General features: G+C 45.9%; 1 protein-coding gene across 1 annotated transcript in view; it reads right to left on the reverse strand.

The window, feature by feature from the left end:
- PPP1R14C (protein phosphatase 1, regulatory (inhibitor) subunit 14C) overlaps positions 1-13,192 on the reverse strand; it is an 85,316-nt gene that overhangs the window by 20,906 nt on the left and 51,218 nt on the right. The window contains exons 2-3 of the mRNA XM_012655543.1: positions 3,758-3,841; positions 1,689-1,721 (exon numbers count right to left, since the gene is read on the reverse strand). Of these exons, the coding sequence (XP_012510997.1) occupies positions 1,689-1,721; positions 3,758-3,841 (117 nt within the window). The remainder of the gene's footprint in view (positions 1-1,688; positions 1,722-3,757; positions 3,842-13,192) is intronic.

A 13,192-nucleotide genomic window follows, 5' to 3' on the forward strand; every position in this document is an offset into this window, starting at 1 on the left:
GGCTGATGCCACGGCACTCACTCTAGCCTGGGCAAAAGAGTGAGACTCTGTCTCAAAAAAAAGAAATAATAAAAGACAATTTTTGAAAAACTGAAAGACATGCCTTCAGACTAAAAGAGCTTACAAAGTACCCAGCACAAGAATAGAAAAGGACCCAGCTACTCAGTGGACCCAGAGAAAACTTCCCTATATTGTTATATAGAGGCACCAGGAGGAAAGTCTGGGGCAGGGGGATGGTAATGATGTGTTTGAGCAGACAGAAATATATAATGGGAATATATATGGGAATATATTCCATGTCTGGCAAAGACACTGAAGAGTTGAACAAAAAAACAGTAATTGGTATTAGACAAAATAAAAGTCAAGGTGGTTATCAACTCTGGGAAAAACAAAGGGCTATACAAAAGGAGGAGCCATGAGCATATTTCACTGTTGGCTCAGCAGTGAAAAATATTTGTTTAAATTATAATATTATAAACCTTGACCACTGATTTATCAAAATACTGTTAAATAACTTTGATAAGGGGATAGATGGAAAGGAATTATGTGGAGAGTAAGACAGCTATCATCTTTCCCGTTTATTCAATGAATGAAAAACTAGCAGCAAATGCACATTTAAGAATACAAGAGTAAATAGCAGGGAAATAGCTAAAAGTACTATTGTATAAAAATACATAAATATAAAATATATATCTCTAGGGCAGGGGCCTGATGGGTGGGGAAAGGCACTACTCCTTTCTTTTTATAAGCCCCACAATAATTTTTGGTTTTCAAAAGTATCAGTACCAATTACATTGACTTAAAAGTATATATTTAGACAACTAAAATTAAACATATTTATGACTGAGAGATTTAACTAAAACTGGAGGTCGTAAAAATAAAGCTCAAATAGGTAACTAGCCTCAAACCAAGTCATTAAAATCTACAAACTCTTGTAAAAGTGTGCTTTCCTCTCCCTTGGAAATTATACTTCTTTGAAAACGAGAAACTTTGCTGTTAGAACCATTGCTTTGATGTTACAAACAGACTCCAAAACAGCTGATGGGTCTTCTGATTTCTCTGATTTATCACAGGAACAAATGGAGAGTACTTCTTTTGCTAATATTTTCCTAATTGAATTTTGCTAATATTTTTAAACCTTAAGTTCTACCCTGTGCTTTTAGTCATTAGAGTCTCCATTAAATGCTGATATTGCATATTGCTAATATTGGTCTAATCACATTAATATCCATTATTTTTTACACTAATAGTTATACACTTGATAAATACCTAAACAAAACATAACATTTTTTTCCCCCCAGTAAAGATAATTCTTTGGAAGACAGAATTGACTTTAAGCTTTTTTAAAAAAAGCATGTCTATAAACTAATAGAATGTATGAACCAGTTATAAACCTAAAACTTTTACTAAAATGATTCCAAATCTCTCACAATTTCCTTTAAAGTTTGGCTTTTATCTAAAGCAAGCAATACACTCTGCCCCATTAGTTTTAAGTCTTTCTGAACTAGCTATGTTTAGGCTTAGAAATAATGAAGTTAGTACTATTCAAACATAAGCACTCATGGATAATAACTACTAATTAGTATACACACAATCAAACCCACTTATTGTGGTTTAGCTTTAAAAACAGACAAATTGATTTAATAAAACCGTTTAAACATAGCATTTAGGAAAAGTAGTTCTTTTACCTCTGTTGGTTTGTAGCAGTCTACAAGAGCTTCCTAGAATTAAACACACAGAAAGTCAGTTTTATTATTTTAAAATTCAGCATCATTTTAAAGTGGAATTAAAAATCATTTCATCTTTATAGTATTATTTGTACAATGTTAAATCAAGACTTCATACTGACTATCTAGAAACGCACTTTATTTTAGCACCAGCTGGTCGTGTGAAGATAGAAAAAGTTGTACGCTTAGTGTGTTCTTCAGTGCATGCACACATACATGCTACATGAAAAGTTTTTTGAATAGGAAAATATTTATTTTTTATGCTACTATAGAATTGAAAAAATATAACCTTTGATGAAGTGATAAATATCTTATTGAGGAAAAGAACTTATTTTATTGATAGAGAAGAATGGGGATACTAGGTATCCACCAGGTTGTAGTCTGCAGAGATGTGGACTAACTCAGCCGCTCAAAACCCAGGCGACCGGCCTTCCTCAGGAACGCTATCCCTACACTCCAGTTTTCCTTCCATTAACTGAATGTAACCCAGAGGGGTCCACATCGTTTCAAACCTGCCCACCTGGCCCATGACTTTTTATGCTGACTTTATGCACACCCACATGCACGCACACACCTTTCCTTTGGGTTTGCAACCTGGTTAATATTAAACTGGATATACTTAATGTTGAGACAGCCTGTGTGAGATGGTGACAATCACACTGGACTCGGATAGCAAGGGGTTTGACTGATTCAGCCACAGTTCAGCTTGGGACATAACCTCTGCAGGCTTTGATGTCCTCACCTGGAAAGTGGGAGGGTAGGGGGTGACCTGATGATAGCTTACAAAGCCCCTTTTCGAGTTTAATAAAATCTTTTTTTTTTTTTGGAGGCAGGGTCTCACTTTGTTGCCTCCTGAGCTAGAGTGCAGTGGCATCATCACAGCTCACTGTAACCTCAAACTCCTGGGCTCAAGCAATCCACCTGCCTCAGCCTCCTGAGTAGCTGGGACTACAGGCATGCACCACCACGAACAGCTGATTTTTTTATTTTTTGTAGAGACGGGGTCTTGCTCTGTTGCTCAGGCTGGTCTTAAACGCCTGACCTCAAGTAATCCTCCCGTTGCAGCCTCCCAAAGTGCTGGGATTGGAAGCATGAGCCACTGTGCCCAGCCAATTTTAACAAAGCTTTTTTAATGTCATTACATTTTCCATAGAACTGGTGTCTGCTTTATCTTTTTTTTTTTAACTTTATAACTGGGATGCTATTGTTTCCCAACTGAATCTATCAATAAGAAATAATCTTTATAACTAAGCCTGTTCACCCCTTAAGGGACACTAGTAATTATTAATACATTAAACACATTAATATATTAAAATGTGCCCTTTGATTGCTTTAGTGACCCTTTGCCATTGGTGATAATCAACAGCCATTAACAGTAATTATCAGTAGACACTAACAACAATGGCAGGTAAAGGTTAATTGGTTTTAGAAACTCCCAAATGCAGATTTTAAAATGATATATTTGACCTGCTGTGGGAAGAGAAAAAAGTACTGTATTTTACTGCTCTCCACTAAGGAAATATTAGACATCTCAATATCCATTGCTGTACTGCAATGCTGTCTGTGAGTGTCTTCCACTAAAAGACAGTTTACTATTAATAAGTAGGATTTTATCATAAGCAATCTTATCTAGAAACAATTTCATGAATGATAGAATCCACAGCTTCGAAGCCAGAGCCCTGGGCTTGGATATTCAGTCCTGGCTCAGCCCCTCTCCTTCCCACACACCGGTGGGCAGCACTTTCTTCCCTAGTGAACGGATCTTTGGGGGCAGAACCAGCTCTTTCCCCAAGAAAGCAAGGCTGGAGAACGTCACACCCACAAGGCGCTTTGAGAACTGACTGCAGCCAGGAGCTGCTTTGTCATCAGGGATGCAGGTCACGAGGGTGAATACTTAGCAGCCCACTGCTGTCCTCTCTGCAAACTGCCATTGCCAACACCGCCACAGGGCAACATCAGTTCACACCAAATTCTGGAGACCCAAGTGGATTCAGGCATCCATGATCGGAAGGTTCTAGAAAACTACTTACCTGTAATTTTAAAGCTCTCTCTTCCTCACTGTCTGCATCGAGAAGATCGTCAATGTCAATTTCTACATCTGGCATTTCTTCTTCCTGCGGGGAAGGGGGTGGGGGTGGGGGGAAGAGCAGCATTTAATTTAATGAGAAACTGAACTGCACCAAACCAACTTGATTGAGTTAAATAAATGACTAGATCATCAGCTGAAAGAGGAGGATGGGTAATAAGGGGGAGGGAGAGACTAGGGGAAGAGGAGGGAGGGAGAAGGAAGGAAGATAGAGGAAAGGGGAAAAGATAGGAAGAGGGAAGATGGGATGGGGAAGGAGGAAGGACAAGGAAGGAAGGGAGGAAAAACACAGGGAGGGAGAAAAGGAAGTGGGGGCGGGGAGCAAAGGAGAATTAACAGACACAAAGCAGTAAAAAGTAATATTTCAAAAATGATCATTTTCTACTTTCTAGCAGGAAGCTGCACCCGTAAGTATACAACAGGGGATCAGACGATCACAGAAAGCGTAGTGAGAGCTGCAGCTCCTACCTAACATCCACCCTTTGCTGGAGACACCCCCAGTCTTTACCCAGGGGTCCGCCTCTCCCTTCCCAGCTCTGAGCCTGTGGAAAACCTGACTGCACCTGGGGGTTTTGCACATCAGCATCTTCCCAGCCCCAGCTACTGATTCAAGAGAGGGCGTGTGATTCAACTGAGACCCAACAGGGCCCTGGGAAAAGATGTTCTTTCAGCAAGAGCATCCTCCTCGCCCCTCCACACTGAGAGCAGGCTGAGGAATCGCGTGGCCCTGGACATTGCTGGCAGCCACCATGCCACCACGAGGAGAAGCTGAGTTTAGGATGAGGCTGGCTCCATGGTGGGCAGAGCCGGGAGGAATAAGAAAACAAGGTTCTAGATAAAATCACCAAGTCTCCAAGTCAAACCACATCTGAAGCCTGCCTGCTGGCCAGCGAGTAAACCCCCTTCATTGTTTCAGTCAGTGCAGGTCAAGTTTAATATTCCTGCAACCAAAGCCATCAGTCCAGAAAAGAGGGCAAGAATGGCCAGATGGATTTGGTGAAAGACCTCATTCATTTGGAATCTGAACTTCCAGCACAGGTAGACCTTGGCTACCTCATCTCTTCCGATACCTAAGTTTTCTCTAAACCTTTATAAATGGCATTTCGGAATAACAGAGTCCTGCCATTTCGCACCTCATCTTCCCATTAAGAGTCACCTGCAGCCCCACTGCTTCCAGCCACAGGGATGGCTGAGGAGCGGCTGCAGGAGGGAGAGAGAAAGCTGCACGTGGGGACGCCCAGGGCTTAACTGCTCTGTGTAAGCAATTTGCGTTGACTTCCCAGGCAAGGCTGACATTCCAAATATTTCCTTTCTAGTACAACACACTTATTAAGTAACGGTGCTCAACCTTTTGTGTATGTATGTGTTCCAACACCAGACTGAGCCCCCAGTACACTGGGGAAACCGAGGAATATGACACACTACCCTCAGTAACACTAGCTCCTGAGGGCAGGCCCTCCAAGGGCCAGAAAATTCCAGAAACAACCCTCCCCCTGAGTCCCTAGTGACTCGTTCCTGCTCCTGTGGAGAATTTCTGTTTAGATCCTTTGTTTGGCTGTTCCCCACTTCAAAACCAGCATTTATCAGTGTGAGTGTTTTAGGTGTCATCTGTGCAGTTCTACCTAATGGAAGAGAGGTTTTGTAGCCCTCAACGTAATTCTCGTATTTGGACTTCATAATCTTAGCAGAAGCTGATGATTGAGAAATAGGAAGTTGACGTGTTCTGATGAGGAAAAGGCTGAGGGTGATCTTTCTGCTACTAGAAACACAGGCTCTAGAGCCGGCCAGGCTGGGTCGAAGGCCAGCTCTGCCACTAACTCACTGTGTGATTCTGGGCAAGTTTCTTAACTTCTCTGGCCTCAGTTTCCTCACCTGTAAACGATGGGATAGTAAAGAACGAGTACCTCGAAAGGTTAATGTGTGGATCAAATTAGTTAATTGATATTAAGTTCTCAGAATGGTACCTAGCACAGGGCTAAGACAGCTGAGCACTGATTAGTATTTCTGCGATACTGGAAAACACACAATCCATATTAAAAAGCTCGAGGAAAATAACAACAACAGCAACAAACAAACCCAGAAGGAAAACAGAACCTAAACTAGTGGGGCAGTTCTAACATCCTTAATCTTATTAGAGTCAAAAATCTGTAAAATAATAACAATAATAAAAGATGAAAAAAGGATATGCTAAGGTTTGAATGTATGTTCCCTCCAGAACTCACGCTGGAATTTGGTTGCCACTGCGGTGGTGCTGGGGGTGGCACCTTCGGGAGGTGATTGGCCTGTGCTCTAGTAAACGCAGCTACAGATCAACTCGGCTGTGTCCGCAGCACGGTTCGGCTCTAATAACGACCACATAGCACCAAAACACCCACAGTGGATTTCAGCTGAGCCAAAGAGGTAAAGCCCCAAGTTTCACTCTGCGTAAGAGTCTCCACAGCCTCCCCTGCATTTCCTCCCTCCTCCCCGCAAACCGTCCTTTGGGTTCAGCATTTATACCTGGTGGACACAAAGTATATATTTATGTCATGGTTTAAAATCCAGCAAAGGAAGCTGCATATAGAACCTGCTAAAGGAACCCCAGGTAAGGGGAGATCGGTGTCTGCTATTCTTAAAGGACATAAAAGAACAGTCAGAAACTCCTGCCCTCTCAGCATGGCCCAGCAACGGGGGTTTCCCTGCAGTCATTATTCAAACACTCCTGACGCCCTGCCAAGTCTGGGGAGACGGGCTTTGACTTGCGTAGCCGCTCAGAGCCCCACCCGGCGCAGGGGGCACCGTGGACCAGGCGTCCTCGCACCGGGACTGCACACGGCTCTCCGTTAGGTACGCATTTGACCCATTTTCCCAACACTTGAGATGTGGGCTGTCCTATGTGGTAAGCACATGTGGTATTAAAATTTGAATTCAGTAAAATGAAATAGGGTTAAGAATCCAGCTCCTCAGTCACACTGGCCACATCTCAAGTGCTCCACAGGGGCGGTGGCTACCGCACTGGACAGCACAAAGGGAGATGATACCTGCATCGTCGCAGAAGGCTCCACTGGACAGCGCTGCCCAGGGCACACTCACCCTCTGGCCCAGAACTTGGGGAGCAAAGCCCCTTCCCCCTCAAAAGAACTTGAGGGAGTAACGGAAAGACCTGGCACCTCAAGGTCACTCCCACGCCCCAAGGGCATGTGGCCAGGAAGCCCTGGGCTTGGTTTTCCATGTGGGAAAACGGATGCAAACTAAGCAGAGGTCTTCACGCTTGAGTAATGACAACTATCAGGAGCCATGGGCACTTCCTACCAACGTCCTACCAACATCCTACCAACCTCTGCCGCTTCCCAGTCCCCCGCCAGGCTTCTCAGAGGCAGAGGCAGAGTCGCAGGGTGTTCTGAATGCTGGTGATGCAGAAAGAAAATCCAGGTGAGAAGGTCATAGAGATGTGGGCAATGGAAGGACACAAGGGAGAGCCCCAGGAAGCAAAGGCAGCACCTAGTATGGAATCCTGTACGGCTTCAGGATTTAATATTTTCAATGAGAAGCATGGAAGTATTCTAAATTCAACTGAAGTTCTATGTAGCTCTCTCTTCTGTACATTGATCTCAGATCAGTATCACTGAATGACCTTAGTACTAGAGCAAGCCCCTTATAAGGGAGCGAACACACCCATGGCCCACTCCGGTGTCTCAAAGTGCCGTTGTATTTGGGTATTTTTCCATGTTAAAGAGGTGTCCCCAAACAGTGGCTCTGGTGACAAGAAGTGACACAATCATCTTCAGAACAGCTGGGAAAGTTGCCAGCCAGCCCTGCCCACATTAGTCAGAGGCTTTCCTGTTGGCACCCACAGAACGAGTGCCTGGACCATCTCTATGCGTCCTTCTGTGTGCAACGCATTGTGTGGCAGGTGCTATGAGGCTCCAGCCCTGGAGGGATGGCCCGTCTAAGCACGGTTCTGACAAACAAAATGACACACAATGGCAAGAACAGCCAGAGACGAACCCGGAGTGCTTTCGTGATTCCGGGAGAGAGAAAGCTTCCACCAGGGACAGGCAGGGCGGTTTCGCAGGGAAAGAGGGGGCGAGCTGGCCTCGTGGGATGGCAGGCTTCGGACATCTGGAAGGAAGCGGAGAACACCCACAGGAGGCAAAGTGGTGCCGCGTGTTCTAGATGTGGGTGCAGGACGGTCCTGGGCCTGGGAGTCAGTCAGCTCAGGCTGCAAATGGGAATGTCTATGGGGTGCGGCAAACTGGGGAAAACAGTACAAGGAAAGGTAGCAGGGAACACTCCACTCCCAACTTCTGTCACCATTTAGGAATATGTGCTCAGTGCTGCCAGATTTTCTAAGTTTTCAGGAAAAATGGAAAATAAAGATTTTTAAAGTAAAAAAAAAAAAATCCCAATTTTTAAAAGCTGGCTAATAATTCCTTAAATCATTGTGTAGGACAAACAAAATCCATCGGCCCACAGGCTGCCTGTTTCCCCTTGTCCCACAGAGACTGTAGCCCACTGTAGCCACCAAGGGCTCCAGAGCAAGAGCTGGTGCAGCTGCAGCCCCGGCAGCAGGGAGGAGGCAGGAGGCTGCCAGGAAGCAGCTACTCGTGCAGGTGTGAGGCAGCAGGGCTGGAAGGCGAGTCCTGGCAAGAGTGAACAGAAGATTAAAACAGTGACAAGTGGGAAGGAAAAAACAGATGGAATTTGGAGAGGAACTGGATGTGGATGGGAAAAAAGGAAAAGGTAAAGAGAAGACCCAAGTTGTGAGCCTGAGAAGTTCTGGGAAAAGACAACAATGACAGGGAGTATGCCCGGGACCCTGAAGACATTTCACAAGCCAGCATGCAGTGCAGACGCCAGCCATCGCCTGCCACCCCCACCCAACTAGAAGGAAGAAGCGGGATCCCCTGCTAACCCCGCGCAGGTGCACGCCACACCACAGAACCCGCAGCCAGACCTGGATGCAGAATGCAACTCAAGCAGAGCCTTGACACACAGCTGGCCTGGAGTGACACTCTCTCTCTCACACACACACACACACCATGCACACACACACACCATGCACACACTCGCACGCACACTTCTAATTGGCCAGAAAATTTATACTGTGAAACAAGTCAGATGTCATGTCAGCTTTGAAAAAATACGAACGCTCTCTCTTGTCCACAGCAGTAAAGGGGGTGGGCAGCAATGTTCAAGCTAAAACTTAGCTTGAAAAGGGATCATGGTTTCCAAGCTCTGTGAGACACAGCTTAGCAGCTCCCTGGGAATGACCGTAGCTAGCAGTTCTCAGCAATCTCCATCTCAAAATAAGATGGTAGAGTACCGTGGGATTAAGTTACTGTGCAAACTGTGGCAGCTGACGGAGAAACATGGGCAGCGGGAGCAGGGAGTGGCAAACACCAGCGTATTATGGCCTGTCCAAACATTCGTCTGAAAAACAAGCAAAATTTCTTTTTTTTTTTTTTGAGACAGAGTCTCACTGTGTTGCCTGGGCTAGAGTGCCATGGCATCATCTTAGCTCACAGCAACCTCAAACTCCTGGGCTCAAGCGATCCTCCTGCCTCAGCCTCCCGAGTAGCTGGGGCTACAGGTATGCGCCACCATGCCCGGCTAGTTTTTCTATATATTTTTAGTTGTCCAATTAATTTCTTTCTATTTTTAGTAGAGACGGGGGTCTCGCTCTTGCTCAGGCTGGTTTCGAACTCCTGAGCTCAAACAATCCACCCACCTCGGCCTCCCAGAGAGCTAGGATTACAGGCGTGAGCCACCACGCCCGTCCAAGCAAAATTTCTTATAGCTCACCTTTCTATATGCATACGGGAGAAAAACTGGTATAGGAAGCCCATAAAAAGAACTGAATCCTTGGGATTATGTGAGCTGTCTCTGAAAATATTTACATTTCATGTTTTCATTTTAATGACAATCCAAAATACTTCCTGTAAGCAAGCATACTCCAAGAATGGTCTGCCTGGCCATGCTATAACCAAGTCGTACCAGGCCCACTCTGTGTTTACACGTTAATCTTTGTGGCTAATGAGAAAAAAGCCATGGGGTAGATTTAATATATAAATGAAATGATTCATTGACAGCAGGGGAAGCCAGATGATATCACTCAAAGGACACTGAGCCACAGCAATCTCTACCTGATTCCTGTTACAAAAGGAATGAAGTCAGCCGTCACAGTAAATGAATGTTTGCATTTCAGTTTCATTGGTTGGGTACTTTATAGTTAATTTGCAATTTTGATGTGATTTTATAATTGGAAAAACCATATGCATAAAAAGTTTATACCTCGTTTTAAGTGTTACATATTTAAATAATATTATAATATTAAACATTTAAATCAGCTCCAGAATCTACAAGAAATTTTTTCCACTTAAGAAGGAGCCCAACCTGTCCAACCGCACACCACTGCAAAATATCATAACGTCGGGGATGAAGGGAAGAATCTGGAAGCTTTCAGAAGGACAACAGGTCACACATGGAAGGACAGAGAATCAACATCAGCAGGTCTCCCAACAGCAACGCTGAGCGCTGGAAGCAAAGAGCAATGATTCCAGAATCCTGAGGGGAAATGATTTCCAACCTCAATGCCTACATCCTCCCTGCTATGGCGTGGATGTGGTGTGACACCTCCAAAACTCGGGTTGAAATTTGGTCCCCAATGGAACAGTGTTGAGAGGCAGTGAGACCTTTGAGAGGTGATTCGGTCATGGGGCATGGTGCACATGAATGGATTACTGTCATTCTCTCGAGACTGGCAGTTATAAAGCCAGGTGGCCCCTGTTGTCCCACCTTTTGTCACATGCGCTCACTGGCCCTTCTGCTTTTCTGCCATGCTATGATGCAGCACGAAGGCCCTCACCAGAAGCCAACCAGACACAGCCCTTTGACCTTGGACTTCCTAGCCTCCAGAATTGCAATAAATAAATTTCTTTTCTTCATAAACAACCGCATCTGTGGTATTGTTATAGCAACAGAAAATGGACTAATACACTCCCAAACTGTCACTCAAGAGTTAGAGGAAAAAACCATATACATTTTAAAACGCATTAGGTCTTACATCTCAATGTGTTTACCTCCCATTTATTTCCTAAGGAAATAAACTTTGATTTTCTTAAATCATCTGTAGCCGTGGCTCCTGAAGACCAAAGAGCACATGCTACAATCCAGACTGAGAAGGGTACGTGAGACACCAGAGTAAAGAACAAAGGAGACGGAGGCTTGATGAGCTGGGACGCCGGCGAGGCATGGAGATGAGCCTGCCTGGTGTGGGCCTGGGGTCCAGTCTGCTGGGCACACGTTTGCATGGGTGGCCGGGCCACTCAGAGGGGCTGAGGAAGGATGGCCTTAAGCGGAACTGGCATGGGTGAACAAGTGCATGCCATTCCAGCTGCATCCCATATTCCTAGTATTTTCCCAATATGCACTTGTTTTAAAAGCTAAATAACCTCCAGCAGCTGAAGCTTGCTCAGAGCCAAACATCAAAATGGCCCCAACTCCTCCTTCAAAAAAATCAAAACAGCCTCACTGAACTCGACTCTGTGGTAAAGTGGAAGGGTGTTTCAGATAATATTTACAGGAATCACTGTTCCTGGCACCGAGGAGAGCAGGTCTTGACCTACCTCTCTCCCACCAAAGTTCACTGCGGCGGCACTGATGCATGCACACCTGACAGCTGCAGCTGGGAGGAGAAGAGCCACCGTGGTGCCACCCCAGCACCCAGTTCAGGACACCTCTCGTCCCTCCTGCTCAGGAAAACACGCTGTGATACCAGCGAGCAAGAGTGACGTTATCCTACAAATCAGCGGTATAAAACAAATACCAGCTTGTAGACATGAAGACTCAAATTACTGGTCACGTTAGATTATTCTAGAACTAGGCACATCTACATCAGGTCTCGGAGCACCAGGCAAATCCATGCAACACCTATTGACTGAGCACCTACTACCTGCCAGGCACTGTTCTAGATGCCAGGGATAAGGAACGAACAACTGACAAAAATACTTGCTCTTGTGGGGATTAACCTTAACAGGGAAGACAAACAATAAACAAATAAGTACAGTGCAATGTGTGGCAAATGGTGATAAGTATTTTCCATAAAAATTAGGCGGGGAAGAGGGATAGGGAGTAGGACTGGAATTTTAAATAGGGAGGTGACAGGGTGGGGCTCAGTGAGAGAGACATCTGATGGGCAGCTCAGCATTGCGGGAGGAGAGCCAGAGCCAAGCTGTGTGTGAGAAGCCACCAGGAGCCCAGGTGACAATAGCAGAGTTGCGACTGGGGCTGGGGAGAGGTATGTGGAGACCCAGAGGCCCCTATAAAGCCTTTGACTCGCACTCGGAGCAACAGAAAAGCCACTGATGGGTTTAAAGAAAGAATGACATGATCTGATCTCGCTTTTAAAACAATCGTCCTGGCTGCTTTGTGAAGAGTGGGCTGCAGGGAGGCCAGGGCGTAAGCAAACAGACCACTTAAGAGGCCGTAGGAATATGCTGGTAAGAAATGACAAGTGACTTGGGCTAGGGCATAGCATGATATACATTCCGCTCTTGCCAACAAGCTCTTATATAGGTCACTGCTAATCCAAACCTCAAAGAGAAAACTAACATCTCAGGAGCTCCACCAGGTACCGCAGTTGGCTGAGGCACCTGGCATTCTGCATTCTGCAAGATGGCGGGTATCCGGTGCACACCCATTAAACAGCAGCAGACCGGTGCGACGGTGAGTGTGCACGTCAGCAATGCAGCCCAGGCACTGAGGGAGGGGCCTGGCCAGGGAGCACCCAGCCCCAGAAGTCTGGGGAGGCTGCCTAGACTAAGCCAGGGCATCTGCCTGGGGACAGTGGTAAAGCAATGGGGACCCAAGCTGAGGGGGTCTTTCCTAGGTCTGATACCCACCCACCATGCAGGTTTCTTTTTCCCACCCACCAGGCAGGCCTCCTCCATCCCCTAAATCTCTCCCCTACATTTAACAACTCATTCTGGCAAATGAATGTCCCTGGAGAGATCAGCACGGCTCTGCAGACACAGCTGGGGAAAAAAAAAAGACTCAAAAGTTGGGGCAGACGTGTGTGCTATGCACCAGGCGTGGTCCCAAATGGCTCAGGAGGCCACTTCCTTCTGTGACAGGGAGTCTGGGTGAACAAGACGCAGCATGGGAATCAAGCACCCAAAGCCTCAGTCTTCCCACGCATGCCCCGGGCTGCCCTGCTGCTCAACACAAAGGAGATCCCTTGGGTCGGGGCCAGAGCATGGAGTTTGCAGAGCAGCAGGCCCAGGTTTAACTTCCATCGCCGCCACTTACCTGTGTGAGCTGGGAGCCGGGGACTCATCCTCCCAACCCTTACCTCCCATGCTTGTAAAATGGGGATAAAAATCTGGCACGATCACGTCCA

This window comes from Propithecus coquereli, unplaced genomic scaffold, assembly GCF_000956105.1.
Source record: "Propithecus coquereli isolate 6110/MARCELLA unplaced genomic scaffold, Pcoq_1.0 Scaffold48, whole genome shotgun sequence".
Classification (NCBI taxonomy): Eukaryota; Metazoa; Chordata; class Mammalia; order Primates; family Indriidae; genus Propithecus; species Propithecus coquereli.